The following is a 16,781-nucleotide window of genomic DNA, read 5'->3' on the forward strand; positions in this document are numbered from 1 at the left end:
CTGTGAATGAAATATGCAGAACTGCACTGGGTAGTGAGAAATGAGCTAAAATGGAGTCAAAACAAATTCTCAATAGTTCTTTGGACTCAGGAACACAGATAGCTGTTAAACAAACTCCATACCCTGGCCGTACCTGCACCCCAAAGCCTGCATAATAACCCTGGAAGCGAAAAGGACGCAATGATTTAGCTGATCCGAGTTAAAGGGTCTTCTCTGGCATTCTGCTAGTTCACCCACCATTATTCCTCAACTCACTGGTAGCTCTGAAGCAGAAATATTAAGAGTCACTACTATGCCGGCATGGGACGCAGGTGGTGCTGTGGGCTAAACCACTGAGCCTTGGACTAGCCAATCAAAAGGTCAGTGGTTCGAATCCCTGTGATGGGGTGAGCTCCTGCTGCTTGGTCCCAGCTCCTGCCAACCTAGCAGTTCGAAAGCATGCCAAAGGTGCAAGTAGATTAAGAGGTACCGCTCCGGCGGGAAGGTAAATGGCGCTTCTGTGCACTGCTCTGGTTTTGGTGTTCCATTGTGCCAGAAGCGGCTTAGTCATGCTGGCCACATGACCTGGAAAAACTGTCTGCGGAGCGGACAAATGCCGGCTCTGTTGGCCTGTAAAGCGAGATGAGTGCCACAACCCCAGAGTCGTTTGCAACTGGACTTAACTGTCAAGGGTCCCTTTACCTCTTACTATGCTGGCATTGCACAAAACATTAATTCATGGGTCCGAAAAGTGCTAATTTTCTAGAAAAAGAGGTGCCGGAACTCACCATGAATGCCACCCTCTTTCTGTCAGAATGGCAGTCGCACCCACCTGAGTTCTGGCAAGTTCCCCCTGGTAAAAAAAGCCCTGGGTCCACAGGTAGTATCCTTAAATCCCTCTAATTTTGTGAACTCAGGCTATACAGTCGAGTATTCACACAGAAGATGGTGCAGTTTTTCTTAGCTTCTCTCACCTGTCCGGCTTTAGCATTTTCACATACAAAAGCCTCGTAGAACCTGGAGAATTCTGGAGCGTTGTCATTCACATCCAGCACTCTTATCGTGACAGAAACACTGCCAACCTGCGAGGGGTTGTCTGAAAGAAGGTAGAACGAAGCAAAAAAAAAATCAGAGTGGCTTAGTCCTGGTGTATATTAATCTTGGTGCCATGCATTACATTTGAGAGTTGCGGTTGCCCAAGAAGAGCAGGCAGACCTGCAGTGCGTTACAGCACATGTTGAGCTCTTGAGGTTCTGGTTTCATTACTTGATGTGTCTAGAAGGTTCGAGCCCACCAGGGACAGCTGTGGGCAGAGGGATGGACCAGATGACCCTCAAGGACCCTTCCAACGCTGCAATTCTGTGATTCTATAAAAAATTTCTAGTGTGTTCAGAGGAGTACCTAGGCTCCTTTGCACCCTTGGCAAGGAGCTGTATCAGTGTCCCCTTGCAAGGAGCTGTGTCGGCAACCCCCACCCCTTAAACCCTTGGCAAGGAGAAATATTGGTGCCCTCCCCCAAACAGCGGAGGAGCAAACTGGAGAACGTTTGGATGGCTGGGCAGGCTCCAAGCCAGAGTGGAGAGGCATGATTTTTGTGCGCACACACGAGCCTGCGCCTTTGGTGAGGGCCAACCTGCCCAGCCCCTAGGAATGCTCCTGAGTCTCTTACACAAAGTGCTTGTTGCATTTTTGTATGAAAAATTGAAGAGTCAAACGTCTTCACAATTTCTGACTCAGATTGATAGAAAAGTGTTCCCACAGCACGATCAGTGTTTCTGAAAGTGTGAATTACGTAGGTTCATTTTAAAATGCAAACCAAACTAATTTCCTCCCCCATCGGATGAGAATGTGACACAGATAACTTTTTTTTGAAAAAAATGACCCTTGTCTGCTGTAATGTCTATTTCCAGCCAGTGTTTCATACACTGAAACTCTAAATATGTACGGGGGCAGAAGGTTTCTCAGAAATGCCACAGTAGTTCTCAAGCAACAGTGACCCCTACGTTTCGGTACATATCTGAGACCCTAGTAAGCAGCTTTCCCTGCCCTAAACATGGGTTTATTACAAAATTATTTCTAGAGGCCACTAAAAAAAGCAAGCAAGCAGATGGTGATAACTGTCGCTTGCTACTGGCTCAAGGAGGTTTTGAACCAGTGACCTAGAAGTGAAAGGCTCTGAGCTCATTAGCAAATCCCTGAGCCATTCAATCCTTCCTGATAATGCTGCTTTCTACTCTGATAAGCCCTGTAATATTCAGAGCATCTGTTTTTGCTACTAATAGTTCTTGGGGGCGAGAGTGTGTGTGCTAGCTCTTATCTGAACTGCATTTTTTTTTATTTTTAAAAAAAAGCAAGAAAGAGAAATTAAACAACAATTCCCTTGAATGCTAATGGTTTGAGTAAACATTTCATTTGCAGACCTCCCTAGGAGCGTAAAAATTAAATGCTACTTTCATTCCCTCAATCAGATGCAAAGCATGGCTTCCACTGCAGTGCATATAAATATGCATGTCATACGGCTTGTATAGGCTGAACTCTGGTTGTTTCTTAACTGCAGTGAAGTTATCGAGGAAGCAGTCCTATTGCACACGAGGCTGGCATAGAGCAAGCCAGTGTAAAGTTGCACCACATCCAAACCCCATCCTAAGCCGGGCAGAAGGAGAACAAGCCTTCAAAATAAGTGTTCTATGCCAGGTTGCCAAGTCACATGACTGAGTTGAATGGGATTATGATCCAGCCTATGTCTCCTCTCTCTGGTCCCACCCCAGAATATGCCCCCTTTTGGGGACTTACACTGGCCTCAGCTCAGCAAACTTTGGCTGAGCTGAACAAGTTATGCTGACTTAGGCTGAGCCGGGGTTGAGGTCCAAACCAGGAATTAGCCATCTGAGCCAGAAATCCACAGTGGATCTTGCCATAGGATTGGACCACCCCAAGAGTCTGCCACAGTTGGTTTTAAATGCTGGTTCAATTGGAACCCCAGTAAAATACATTTGGAGATAACTGGAGTAAGGAACGTGCTTATACAGTGGTACCTCGGGTTACATACGCTTCAGGTTACAGACTCTGCTAACCCAGAAATATTACCTCGGGTCAAGAACTTTGCTTCAGGATGAGAACAGAAATCGTGCTCCAGCGGTGCGGCAGCAGCAGGAGGCCCCATTAGCTAAAGTGGTGCTTCAGGTAAAGAACAGTTTCAGGTTAAGAACGGACCTTCCGGAACGAATTAAGTACGTAACCAGAGGTACCACTGTATTGAACTCTTGTGTTTCCATGTTAACAAACAATAAAACATAATTGAAAGGAGGATAAGATGGATATAAATGTGCAGCAGCCCTAAATGTTGAAACAAACATATTTGCATGGTTTTTGTTCTCCTTACTCAGCTCCACAGCCAGGACGGTGATATTGTGCCAAGAAATGTCTTCCCGATCCAGAGGTCTTGCAGTCATCAGAGCACCTGTTGCAATGTCGACATAAAAGAAGCGTCCGGGATCACTGCTTCGATCAATGGAATACCTGTAAAAAAGTATACATTTAGAAGGCATCATATGCAACGAATAATCCATTCCTAATCAAGGCTCCGTTCAGGTTCATTGGTAATTTTTAATTCTCTGGTTTGCTTCTAGTTCAGACACTAAATTTAAAGCATGACGTGATAATTTGTTTGATTGCTTTTATCCATATATATATATATATATATATATATATATATATATATTCAAAATTAGTTATAATTGATTTCAACTATTCTTGCTATTCTAATTGTTTATATAATATATATATACAATTAGAATAGCAAGAATAGTTGAAATCAATTATAACTAATTTTGAATATATATTTTTGGTCTCTCCTGAAAGTGAATAATAAATACAATGCTCTGTTGTTCTATTACACTACTGTATAATAGTTATTTTCACCTGATCTGAAAATGAATATAAGAAATGAAAAAGCTGTAGAAGTGAAAATGAATAAGGATATGTTGCAACTTCATGTGAGAAAAGGCAAGAGAGTATGAGACTTCCTTTCTTTAGATTAGGAAAATAAATTACAACTAAGATGGACAAGAGTGACGTTTACCAAATTATGAATGGTTGGAGAGCAGATAGTACATTTTGTTTCCTACCCCGGACTCAAATAAGCCAATTGGCACAGCAGGTTGAGGACAGACAAAAGGAAATACAGTCATGTGGCATCATATGTGAAGATTCAGCTCTAAGGGTCACACATATGCAAAAATTCCATATAACCAAAATTACGGGGGTATCTTCTGTGTCTGTGCTGTCTCCCCTCCATGTGGAGAGCAAGAAGAGGGAAATGAGCAGAGAGAGACAAAGGCAGAACGGATCATTCAAAAGTATTAAATGAGATGGGGTCCACTTTACTGGGGTTCATCTATGTTAAAATGTGTATCACAGCTTGATTGATGATTTTTTTGCAAATCCATTTGACTGCCTGAGTCAGTCTCCCTAACTAGCAATATGGGGATCATAAAACTGGCCTACCCTCTGGTGTTGTTATAAGGATTGACCCACTGTTGCATCAGGTAAGGGGGGGGGGCAGATGCAAAGTATGTTGACAACATTATATATATATAGGTGCCGGGCAAAAACTTTCCTCTATAACCAGGCCTTTGGCCCTGAACTATCGGTGGGTGTTTTAGCAGTGGGTGGGAAGATTTTAATGCAACCACTACCCGCAGCTTGGTTTCAATGTATCTACGTGGGTGTGTTTGTAAGTTGCTTTGGGTTGCCTTGGTCAAAATAAAGTGACCAACACATTTAAATAACAACAATAAGTAGAGAGTGCTATACGAACAGTGAGCTGCAATTTGTGACCAGTGCTGCTGCACAAGTGGGGATCTGCTCACACAAAGGGATTTCTCTTTGCTCCTGTTCCTTGCATGACCCCAAAATCTGCCCCACAGATTCTCCCAACTCTTTGGAGAAGATTTTGAGGGTTTACAGAGAGCTGGGGGAGGGGAGGGTAAAGTCCCATTAAGGAAGCGGAAGTATGTTGTGCAAGCAGAAGAACTGTGTGGGACGCAACCCAACGTGTTCTAATTGTGCAAGGGAAACACAAGGCACACAACGTTGTTGAACTGCTTTCAAAGAAAGAAGCAGCTTTGTTTAGTCGAAGAATAAGAAGGAGGAAGGAAAAATAATCATTGTGAATGCTCTCTCTCACTTTTAAAATAAAGATGTATCCCCCAGTCTGCTAGATTTATTAAGGAAAGCCACACAAAAGCTTTAGATTGTGAAATAATGATCTGTCTTGCAAATGCCCATTAAAAAAAATTCTCCTCTGACAGTTTAGGGCTAACTTGTATCTGGAATTGAATATGGCCTTGTGATTAGTGGTGCAACATTAATCACTGGTGTCATGCAGCACAGGTGGAGTTTTTGTACTGCATTCTTTGCACATGTTTGCCTGTTATTAATAATTGGTTCTCAGCACTCAAGTCCATTGAACTGTTTACATAATCTCCCTTAGTCATTCTGAATTAATCAGGCCATGCCTTCAGCAATCAGCATCTCCCAATGTGGGCAATCCAGATGTCAAGAAAGGCAGGGATAAGAGGATTTGAGAGTTTCTGGTGCGCTCGGTGAGCATTCTGGTAATACGGCCCACCTTTCTGAAATTCCGTTGACAGACATAGCATTGCCCTTATTTATTGAAATAACCACTGAACATTTTCTGGTGGAATTGTGCTTAAGGGACGCCTGCAAAACCAAATTATATCACTTATAATTCAGCTGTGTGCTACTGGCATATCATGGTGTAAGACTAAGATCTGTTCATTAAACCATCTATAAAACTAAAATTGTAAGTAGCCACATTGGTCTATGGGTGGGTGGGTGGGTGGGGAGAATCTAATAGGGCAGACTAAAATATCAGAGTGGGATGCAGGTGGCGCTGTGGGTTAAGCCACAGAGCCTAGGACTTGCCGATCAGAAGGTCAGCAGTTTGAATCCCCGTGAAGGGGTGAGCGCCCGTTGCTCGGTCCCTGCTCCTGCCAACCTAGCAGTTTGAAAGCACGTCAAAGTGCAAGTAGATAAATAGGTACCGCTCCGGCGGGAAGGTAAACGGCGTTTCCATGCGCTGCTCTGGTTCGCCAGAAGCGGCTTATTCATGCTAGCCACATGACCCGGAAGCTGTACGCCGGCTCCCTTGGCCAATAAAGCGAGATGAGCGCCGCAACCCCAGAGTTGGTCACAACTGGACCTAATGGTCAGGGGTCCCTTTACCTTTACTAAAATATCAGAAAGTTGTGAGCAAGCTTTCAAGTTCTTCAGAACTCTTGTTCATACTTTCTCTATTTAATAAAACATCCTGTGAAGGCTGTTGGATGCTTCAAACTTTGAGGATTTTACAGGGTAGAGCACAATATTTAGCATGTAGAAAGCCCCAGGAGCATGTGTGGTGGTGAGAGACACAAGAGTTTGTTATTTTGAAGCCACAGAAACAGAGACATCAGGGGGTTGCCAGAATGTGAAGTGCTTTGGTGTGCAAAGTCTGTCTGGGCATCGGATGCAGATTTGCTACCTTGTAGGAGTTCCCCTTTTTTCCTCCCTGTGCTATCTGGTTATATATTTATAAATGAAGCAAAAATGTCCTAGCCCTCAGTGCTCTGTCACTCAAAGGAAATGAAACCCCTGGAATGTGGCACTCCACTCCCCCGGGCAGTTGGAGAGTGCATAACAATAGATCACTGTGCTCACCAGACTTTCAAGAAAGAGATTCCCTTTATTTCCACATCTATATGAAGACCCACCTTTCCTGAATCTTCTTTTCTATCTATAGCCCACGAAGCTTTAAAGAAACTATAGCAAGGGCTGCATATTTGCACACATCCCCTTGGCCAAAGTCTCCTGCTTCGAGAGGAAGATGAGACATTACGGGTAAGATTGAGAGACCTGAAGAAAGGAGAGCACGTTTCCCCTCTTTTCACATGATAAATTATCACGCAATCATTACTCAGTTGCTCTGGACAGTTCCAGATGTCTTTCCTCAGGCAAAACTTCTGTGACAAAGAAGCTTCAGTTTCCTGAAATTTGTGGGAGGCCTAGACTGGGCCACATGTTACGCTGGTCATGTAAATACATACTGATGAACATTTACTGTTCCCAACTCTAATCCTGCGGAAAGCCATCTAATTAGATGTTAATTTGATCCTGACTTGTTTTTAGGAGGTAATTTAATTATTGTTTGATTTTATACCAATGTTATATATTTGATGTTAGCTGCCCTGAGTCCAGTCTCGGCTGGGGAGGGTGGGATACAAATGAAAGTTTTATTTATTTATTTATTTATTTATTATTATTATTATTATTATTATTATTATTATCAGAGTGTAGCAGTGTAGAATGGGATTATTTTGAGCAGGGATGACATAAACCATCCTTTTGTTGCCTGCACAAAATAAGCTGCAGCCTCCTCACTGACAGAGACCCAATACCATTCATCCTAAATTGATAACGGTTAATTAACTCTGGATGCACTGGAGAGAGCCAGTTCTTAAATCTTGCCTCTGATTCAGAGAGGACAAGTAAATGGTGATTTTGCCTCCACAAAATAATGTATAGCCTTGCTAGAATCTAAGGTTAAGCATTTATTAGAAACTGGAGGATTAATATTCTTCAGCCTTTTATATGTGTCTGTGAGAAGGGTCTGTGTGTTATTGTTTTGTTTTAATTATTTACTTGTTCTTATCCTGTATTTCATTCTGTGAACTTGCCCTGAGATCTTATGACGAAGGGTGGCATATAAATCCTATTAAATAAAGAATAATAAATTTCTGAATCTGCATTACTCCCCTAAAGCAACAAGAACAATCCTAGGAGTTAACATAGTGGATATTTAGGATGATGGGGGGGGGGGGGGAGGGAGAGAAACAAGGAAAGAAAGGAACCTGATAGAGTTGTTGGTCACATCTGGATCCTTGGCATAAATCATCTGTATGGTGGTCCCAATGTCCACATCTTCAGGGACTTCCACAAAATAAAAGCTAGGCTCAAAGAGTGGGGGTTCTTCCACATCCTCAATGGTGATGTGTACAGTCGCCGTGTCACGGAAGGGGCCTAGGTTCAGGAAGCGCATTTCTAAGTGGGGATTGGCACCCTCCACCTTTAAAGTGTAGCTCTTCTTACTCTCAAAGTTCAAGGGCTGAAGGCGAAGAAGAAATAAAGCATTAGAAGACCTCCTCTGAGACTGTACAGAACGTCACGAGCCATACCACCCAATTCCTTTAAATTAAAACACTTTCCATTTAAACTCGTATCACTTACATTGTATGTAACCGGCTTGGATGAACATGACAGCCCCACAACTTTGCTGCTTTCGTTTTAACAAAATGCATCCCAGATATTATTGTCATAATCGGGTGAGGGTTGTGCAAGCAGTCACAGAGGATAGCCAGGTCTAGCATGTCATCTTGTGCCCCAGTCCAGTTCCAGCAGTAGCCAGGATTGGGCGCCAGTATGTGTCCACCACACGCCCCCCCAAATCCAAATAGGAACAGCAAGAAGAAGGCTTTGCTCTTTTGAACTCAGGTGTTGTTGTTTTTTGCAAATTAGGTCCTTCCGCAGAGCTGCTACAGAGAAGGCCCATTCACATGGCACCACTTCTTGAATTCCCTTATGGTGGAATCACCAATAGGGTACCCCCCGTAGAACTTAATTCATGGACAGGTTGATACGGAAGGAGTCAGTCTTTCAGATATTTGGGTCCCAAGCCACTTGTCAGCATAAGCACCATGAACTGGGCTCAGAAATTGACTCGCAACCAGTGCATTTTTTAAAAAACACTGGTGTTGCACAAGTTCAACCAGCTATTCTGCACTTGCTGCAGCTTCCAGACAGTCTTCAAGAGCAGCCCCATGTAGAGTCTGTTGCAAAAGTCCAGCCTGGAAGTTGCCAGAACATGGGCTACAGTGGTCAGGTTTTTTCCTATTCAGGAATGCCCATCACTGGTGAAGCAGCCATACCTGAGAGGAGATACTCCCTGACACTGGAGCCACCTGGGCTTCAGGTGACAAAACCGGATCAAGGAGCACTCACTCCTTCAAGGGGGTGCAACTCCATGAAGGACAGGCTTTCTGCCCACATCCTAGACATGGGAGCCCACAGTCCACAGCACCTGAGTCTTACCAGGATTCAGTTTAATACCCCACACCTAGCTATGTGTATTAAGCACTTTGAGCATATAACAAAAATGTTGTACATAATGCATTTAATTATATTTTAATTGCTATAATTCAGCCAGGGTGAAGCACCATTAATTTTATTTATTTCAATGTGGGAGAGTTAAGCACATGGCTTAGCTATTCCACGGAAATTAGCGACATTCAAATGTATTCTGTTTTGGCTGTTCTTCTAAGTCCTTTATTATTATTGCCTAAACGTTCGAGGGAGGGCTTTATCACAAAGCGAACCTGGTACTGAAAGGCAACCGTAGTAACGTCTTCCTTTTGCAGAAGACATTCTTTTTTCCCCATGCTGGTTTTTCATGCCCTTTCTTGATACAGTTTTACATGCGAAGGAAATTGATGCCGATAATTGTACTGCAGTGATACTTAGCGTGCACTTTTTATGTATAACAATAAAATGATAATTGAAAAGAATCTTAGCGGCAAGAGCAAAGCGAAGCCTAGGAATGTCCAAAGAACCTTCATAAAAGTGGATCTAGAAATGGTTGCGAGGGTCTTTTAGAGCATTATGAGGCCTCCTGCTGATAATTTAATTTCCAAGAATACAATGGTTATACGCTCTTTACTTTTACATAATGGGTAGTTTAATGCTGAATATTAGCAAAATGGAATCCTTGTAACTGGCACAGATTTTGATCAAAACAAAATGTGTGCTTCTAAAGCTGTCGTCTTGGTTTTAGAGGCAAGCACTATCTTGGAAGAAGTTCAAATCTGTTCTCTGCTCTGGGATTTTTTTTTTTTTTTAAAGCACAAATTGATAGTTTATATTTACTTTAATTTTGGGGATTTGTATCTTCTTGAGTAAGGCATATGCTGAATGGAGGAATGCATTAATTAACACAGTCAGCAGCAGCTAATCCCAGTTTGCTAGCAAACACTCAGCAGGGAACTATGCCAGTCTAGGAACATCCCTCAAGAACAATACATGAGACATGTGTTTGCAGATAGATAGATGTATATGTGTGTGTGTATTACATTTTTGCTATTATTCATCAAATATCTTACATGTCCAAGTGAAAATGTAGTGGCCCACTGAAGCCAATGGGACTTCACCTGGAACAGCCCCAATGAGTGAACAATATATATTTTTTCAGACTTTAGAAATAATTGAAATTTTAAATAAGCAGACAAAACTGAGTAAGGGCACAACTGAGACAGTCAGAAGGATGGCTCACATGCTAGTTTCTTTGGATGAAAACTGTTTGTTACATTGCAGCCACATGCAATGAAGTCCTGCTTGCATGTTTCACTTGCAACGTATCCTCCGGAAGGGGCCATTTGCAACAGAGTGCTTAACCTTTCCCCCTAAAACTTCCCCCTAAAACCCCCAGCTTCTTTTAACTTGATGTTCTTTTAACTCTGCCTAAGCCAGCCTCTCCAAGAATGGAGAAGATGCGAGAATACTTTTAATTTGTACAACTGATTGCTTCCCCCCTTCTTTTAAAAACCCATTTTAAACTGATTTACGTTAGGCTCCTATACTCCCCAAAGTGAAAATCCAGACAAAGTTGTTGAGCTTTGTCTCCCCCCAAAAAATCTAAGTTTTTGCCTTTATTTGAATTTTATAAATTTTCCCCTGACATTTTGCCAATTTCCTGCCGAATTCCCAGATATATGGCAGCCCTATCCTAAACTCAACAGTAAGTCCCATTGAACTCAAGAGGGGTTACTTTTCAGTAGACATGAATAGGATTGCACTATCAATGGACGTAGTTGTATTAGTTGTAGAAGTGGTATGCAAAGTAGTAATAAAAGTAATTACAATAACAATATTTTATTGCAATGGAAATTGCATTTACAGTAATGGTTGCACATTGCTGAGGAATGAACTTGTTACCTTTCTCACTGTGATGACACCAACTTGGCGATTAGGTTCGGTGGCAATATCAAAGACATCCAATCCATCCCCATCCACAAAGCTGTATTTCATTTCAGCATTAATGCCTTCATCCAAATCTTTAGCAAGAACACGGCCCACAGTAGAGCTAACTGGAGCAGACTCCAGAACACTCATCTGATAATGTTCTGGGGGAAAAAAAATGTAAATTGTGAAATAAAATAAATAAGTAAGTTCAATAATATTTAAAAAGAGAACAATGCCGTCAAAATTAAGCCTTTGCAAGCTCCATGCTGATTTCAGTGGAAATCAAATCATATTAAATCATTTAAAATCAAAAGGCCTGAAAATTGCCTATCTGGCTGAATTCTTTATGCCCTAAATACATTACAAGACTTACAGAAATGAAATGAAGTAGCCACTGTGAATAAGTCTATGACAGCACCATCCTAACTATTTCTAATCAGTAGTGAATCCTATTTAATTCAATGGGGCTTATTTCTAAGGAAGCAGAGTTAGGATTGCAACCTTAAACACTGAAGTTCCTTATGCTGGGCTGTGGAAGCACATGGTCAACTCCAGGGGAGGAAAATCCAAACAAATTTAAATCCCCCTTGCTGAGTTTCAATAGCTTTCTTGACATATCGGGGGCATATTTAAATTGTTCGTATCAAACCACCCGTTCTTCCTGTGGCAAAGCTGATCTGAGAGCAAAACTTATGCATAACCAACAAATCTACAGAGTAAAAGGTTCCCCTTTGCTCCTTTGAATACACAGTAGCTTCGATTAATTCCTTCCTCTTGCAGCAGTATTTATTAACTCAAGAGTTGCACTTCAGACTAGCGCAGCAGGAGGAAATGGCTGTGTGTAATTCTTTGACTGAAAAGTAAAGTTGGTAGGGACATGAGCAATGGAAGGCAACACCCCCCCCTTCAAATGCAAGTGCTTAATTAATTGATGAGCAGTGTGGTATTTTAAATTTTAAAATGCGAGGGAATTTAGAAAGTAGGCATTGATCTGATTCCCATTGGAAATCACAGAGCTTTCTAGGGTATCACAGGAGTGTTCATTTTGTTCACCATCACCAGCGAAACACGTCTTCCCCACCGTTCGTCTTCCATTCTGCTTTCTTATACCTCCATCAACCCTTTCCTTCCCCTTCCCCTTGTCACACATGGGAAGCTGCCTACACCGTTGCCTTCATGCCAACATTTCCTTTTGTTCCTCCTCCTGTTGTTCCATCATGGTCCCCTCAACTCCGTCCAGGACTCAGAAACCATTCAACTCTCTGATCACTCTGAAAAGCTCCAGATGTTTATCCTTAATCTCCAATACCCTTTGCAGGGTTCTCACTCCCTTATCGCCCTGGTGTAGTAGCCCTATATTCCTCTGCCTGTATATATGCGTGCTCCTCTACCCCTACATCCTCTGCTGTGTGAAGATCTCCTGCTCCCTCAAATGACTCACCTGTCTCCCTTGCTGTTTCCTTTGCCCAGAACTGCCTCTCCAGATCTGCACTGTTTCCAAAGCCTTCTTCAGAACTCATCTTTTCTGTGAGGTCTATGTGAGCCCTTTAGTTCTTATCCCCTACAGCATCTAATCCTAAGTACCACTAAGTGCAGAATCTTGCCCTGTTTGCACCTGCCTCCATTTTCTTCCTCTCTCTCTTCATGTCAGATGTTAGACTGCAAGCTTCTTGGGGTGGCAATCTGTCTTCTTGATTCTGCAAACCGTCATTGTTGTTGTTGTTGTTATTATTATTGATAACTAGTAAAGCACATATTTACTGTGCAAATATTTTGTCACATCTTTTTATTTGGGCAACGTGCCAGAGATCTGCATATTGTGATGGACACTTATTGTGTGGAAATCTGGCTAGGGACAAAACAGTGCACCAGGAGAAGAATAACCTGGAATTAAGAAATGCCCATTGAGAAGCTCCGCCCCCCGCCCCCAAATGCTGAGACATCGTGGCTGAGACTTACTCTGTGGAAATCTGGGTGGGTTGTCATTGACATCAGACAGGGAGATATTGACTGTGGTCGTCCCAGCTAATCCTCCCAGCTGTCCGCCCATATCTTTGGCCTGGATAATCACTTCATAATATTCTTTTGCTTCTCTATCCATGTTCATTAGCGCTGTCCTAATTAAGCCTATGAAAACAGCAGGGAAAAATAAAGACACACACACAAAAAGGCATTTAATTGAATAATGCACACAAAGTAACAAATTTACTAACCCGAGTATTGATTGGGAAATGCTTCCTTTTCAAGACGACAAACAAAGTTTATAGGGAACCACCCAGAAAGGCATGCCTCTTTGCAGAATCAGAATGGACTATACTCTCAAGATACCAGGAACCAGATGCAACGCTGGTCCGCAGCCATGTCGGCGGAGCAATTTGTCATTCACGGAAGGAATTGCCATGAACAGATCACTCGGGAGTTAGTGAAAGAAGGGCTAGAGACTAGTTCTTCCTTTTGCTTCATACAGAGATTTACAGTAGGAAACAAGAACATCTTGTCTTCTTATATATTCTAAATTTGAGTAATTTGAATAAGTGAAAAGACACATTTTAGGTTGAGAGATAAGGGAATGCCTGTTTATTTTTTCAGGGCTATTTTAATTCTACAACAGAGAATACAAAAGAAGATGCTAGCTGCTACTTCTGCCTTTCCTTCTTTTTTTAGTTATTTCAAATTTCCTTCAGTATTTTTTTTTTTAAGGCACCCTGTTGGTAATGAAAATTAATCAGTTATTCATTTGAAAGGCAATTGATTAATAAGTTAGAATCCTTTGAATGGTGCGAGGTTCAAATAATTACTCTTCCGTGGTCATGCTATCATTAGGCACATATCTGATTTTGTGCTCTTGGTATTAGAATGCATAGTTGCTGTTGCAAACAGGTTATAGCGGTGACTGAAGCTCTAATGTAATTAAACCAATTGTGCATGGCATGCAAAACAATGGTTCAGAACTTCATTATACTTCTTCAAGAGATGCCTGTGCTTTTGAATGTGGAACATGATGTGCAATTAAGCTAATTGCAATTAGGGATATGCATGCAATGCACAACAGTGAATCGGAGCTACATTGCAAAAGTTGCACACGGAAACAGAGGCAGGATTCACTACCCCATAGTTAACATCCAGGGTGGTTGTTGCAGTTAGTTTCCCTTCCTGAGAGTTTTACTGAAATAGAACATGAGGTGGCAGCAAGGTTTCTCTGATAAACCCTGCCAAAATACGTCCAAGTTCAGTTGCTACCTTTGCTGAATACTATTGCTCATGGTTGTAGAAGAATGGACCCCTAGGGCTAAACCTCTCTGGACTTTTAGGGTAATATTTTATTATCTTGCTTTTTGTCTTTTCCTCAAAGGACCCCGGTGGAATAGTCGATCTCTTTATTTTTATTCTCAACTTAGCATCTGACTTCTCTCTCTCTCTGGATTTCAGTTTCCCTTATTTAAGAAACAAAGACTATAACAACAAAACAAAAGCACAGTGTTTGGCTTTCAGGGGACACAACACTTGTGGTAGTGACAAAACAACTATTATCATACAAGGCACTGTAATCTTACATTTTGCGAAATTTTTATAAACATATAATGCAATTCATCTTGTCTACAGTAACTATCATATCTACAGTCTTTATAATTCCAGTCCTTTGATGCTTCAGCTTAACTTAACCTGTGCACTTCACTGAGTCAAAGCAGATGCATGTACAGTGGTACCTCGGGTTAAGAACTTAATTCATTCTGGAGGTCCGTTCTTAACCTGAAACTGTTCTTAACCTGAGGTACCTCTTTAGCTAATGGGGCCTCCTGCTGTTGCTGCGCCACCAGAGCACGATTTCTGTTCTTATCCTGAAGCAAAGTTCTTAACTCGAGGTACTATTTCTGGGTTAGTGGAGTCTGTAACCTGAAGCATCTGTAACCTGAGGTACCACTGTATTGGATTTCCATGCCCAGCCAGAGTCCCCCATTCTGGCACGCCTAAGTGCTGAGTGATAAAATGAATAGACTCTGCTTAGTGATCTGGCCAGGCTAAGTAGATGGTCATGCCCCGCCCCCCTCCCAGGCCACTGTGGATTGACTCATTTGAAGGATGGGTTTGGCGGGAACCCGTGAGCCTCCATGGTGGACGGAGGGGATGGGGAAACATTCTAACATGGCGCTGTGGATCCGGGCGAGAGAGGAGATGCCGTGTGGGGCCACAACTGCCGCTCGCTGGCAAGACGGAAAACGGCCATCACTTGCTGTTTGATTGTTAACACTTATTAAGTCTGTGAACAATCATTCATCCAAGGAATTTACAGGGTTTTGTTTATTAAGCTTCACATCAACACACAAGGTGGCTTAGCCTAAAGGGCAGTGAATAATCACAGATCACCCGGGCAGCTGACCTGGATTTGAATCTGGCTTCTCCCTCCCAATACTCGGAATTGTGGCTATATGGGGCATCCTCACACCGTCATAAGAGTGAAAAGTTGCTATGCAGCTTCATTCGGATCTGGCTGACATCAGGTTCACATTAGGTTTTTCAGGCCCTGTTCTCAGTTTAACCCACAGTATGGGGCTGAAACTGTAGGTTTTGGTTTGGCTGACGATCTTCACCTAGAGATTGATGAGGTCAATCTTTTATCCTGTTGTTTCTAATTTACTTTTCTACAGACTTTGATAGCATTGACCCTGAGGGACCGCTAATACAGGTCACAAGATTGTTCTCTGAAGCCCATATGCAACTGTTAACTTTGCTGATTTCCCCAACATTCACCCAATCTTATCTATTTTGCGTGCTTCTTTTAACCTTCATTTTATTTATGTCATTTCCCACACTTAGGATCCGATGCAATGTCCACTAAAGTTAATAGTTCTTTTCCTTTCCATTGCACCATCCTACAATTGCTGCTGGACTCGACACATCATTTCTCATTCATGTTTTTAACACTTCTTGGTGCTTTATTGAGAAACAACGGGTTGCCATAGTCTTTGATGACTTGCATTTTGAAGATGAAGCCTAAGGTGAATACTGAATGAAAGTTAATGGAAAATGTCACATTCTTGGCTGATTTTTCTCTTGAATGAAATTACCTGTTCTGGAGTCCACAGAGAAATATGGCTGTCCTTGGAGAATGCTGTAGACTACCCTGGCACTGTTCCCATAGGTAGGATCATCAGCATCTGTTGCTGTCACTTGGATAACGGAGGTGCCTGACAAAAACAGTGTAGAACCTTGTTAGATTTGTAGCTGTGGAGAGAGGACACAGATCTAACTATGTTCAGTGAATTATAAATGTCCTGCTCTACAGAGTATTTATTTAGAAGCCTGTTCCCTTTCTAATGCTTGAGGAATTTACACACATAGCTCTTAGCACTAATGGGGGTTACAGGCACAAATCCCACCAGACATCATTGGATCAGTAAATAATCTATAGGATAACGGCACTTGTTGGTGAACTGTTAAGACCCACAGGGTGCTAAACTTGTCACCTTCTTTCTATTCTATAAGTCCTTCAGCTTTAAAATAAAACTTTAAATCATACTTGGTACTCTGCTACTGAAAAAAAGGATTATATGATGCAGAAGAGAAGAACAATATCATAGGAAAAATGAGAAAGTCCCTTTAACAAACTGCATTCCAGAAACATCAATGAAATCTGAAATCTGAATGAAGAATCACGACTATTGTAGCAACCAAATTATATCTGGGAAATTAAATTGCATTTATCTAAGTAATGTCATTCCCAAAAGGTG

General features: G+C 42.0%; 1 protein-coding gene and 1 long non-coding RNA gene across 5 annotated transcripts in view; one reads left to right on the forward strand and one right to left on the reverse strand.

Moving 5' to 3' along the window:
- Positions 1-3,466, forward strand: part of LOC310681684 — a 75,243-nt gene extending 71,777 nt beyond the window's left edge. Inside the window, exon 4 of the long non-coding RNA XR_014513507.1 lies at positions 3,366-3,466. This is a non-coding gene — a long non-coding RNA (uncharacterized lncRNA). The remainder of the gene's footprint in view (positions 1-3,365) is intronic.
- The window catches only part of CDH20 (cadherin 20), a 155,108-nt gene that overhangs the window by 12,233 nt on the left and 126,094 nt on the right, over positions 1-16,781 (reverse strand). For all 4 annotated transcript variants that reach the window (XM_083449407.1, XM_083449405.1, XM_083449406.1 and 1 more), the window contains exons 4-9: positions 16,119-16,238; positions 13,012-13,179; positions 11,026-11,213; positions 7,893-8,146; positions 3,362-3,498; positions 954-1,075 (exon numbers count right to left, since the gene is read on the reverse strand). In XM_083449407.1, the coding sequence (XP_083305533.1) occupies positions 954-1,075; positions 3,362-3,498; positions 7,893-8,146; positions 11,026-11,213; positions 13,012-13,179; positions 16,119-16,238 (989 nt within the window). The remainder of the gene's footprint in view (positions 1-953; positions 1,076-3,361; positions 3,499-7,892; positions 8,147-11,025; positions 11,214-13,011; positions 13,180-16,118; positions 16,239-16,781) is intronic.

Source organism: Podarcis tiliguerta, assembly GCF_965153285.1.
Source record: "Podarcis tiliguerta genome assembly, chromosome: 7".
Classification (NCBI taxonomy): Eukaryota; Metazoa; Chordata; class Lepidosauria; order Squamata; family Lacertidae; genus Podarcis; species Podarcis tiliguerta.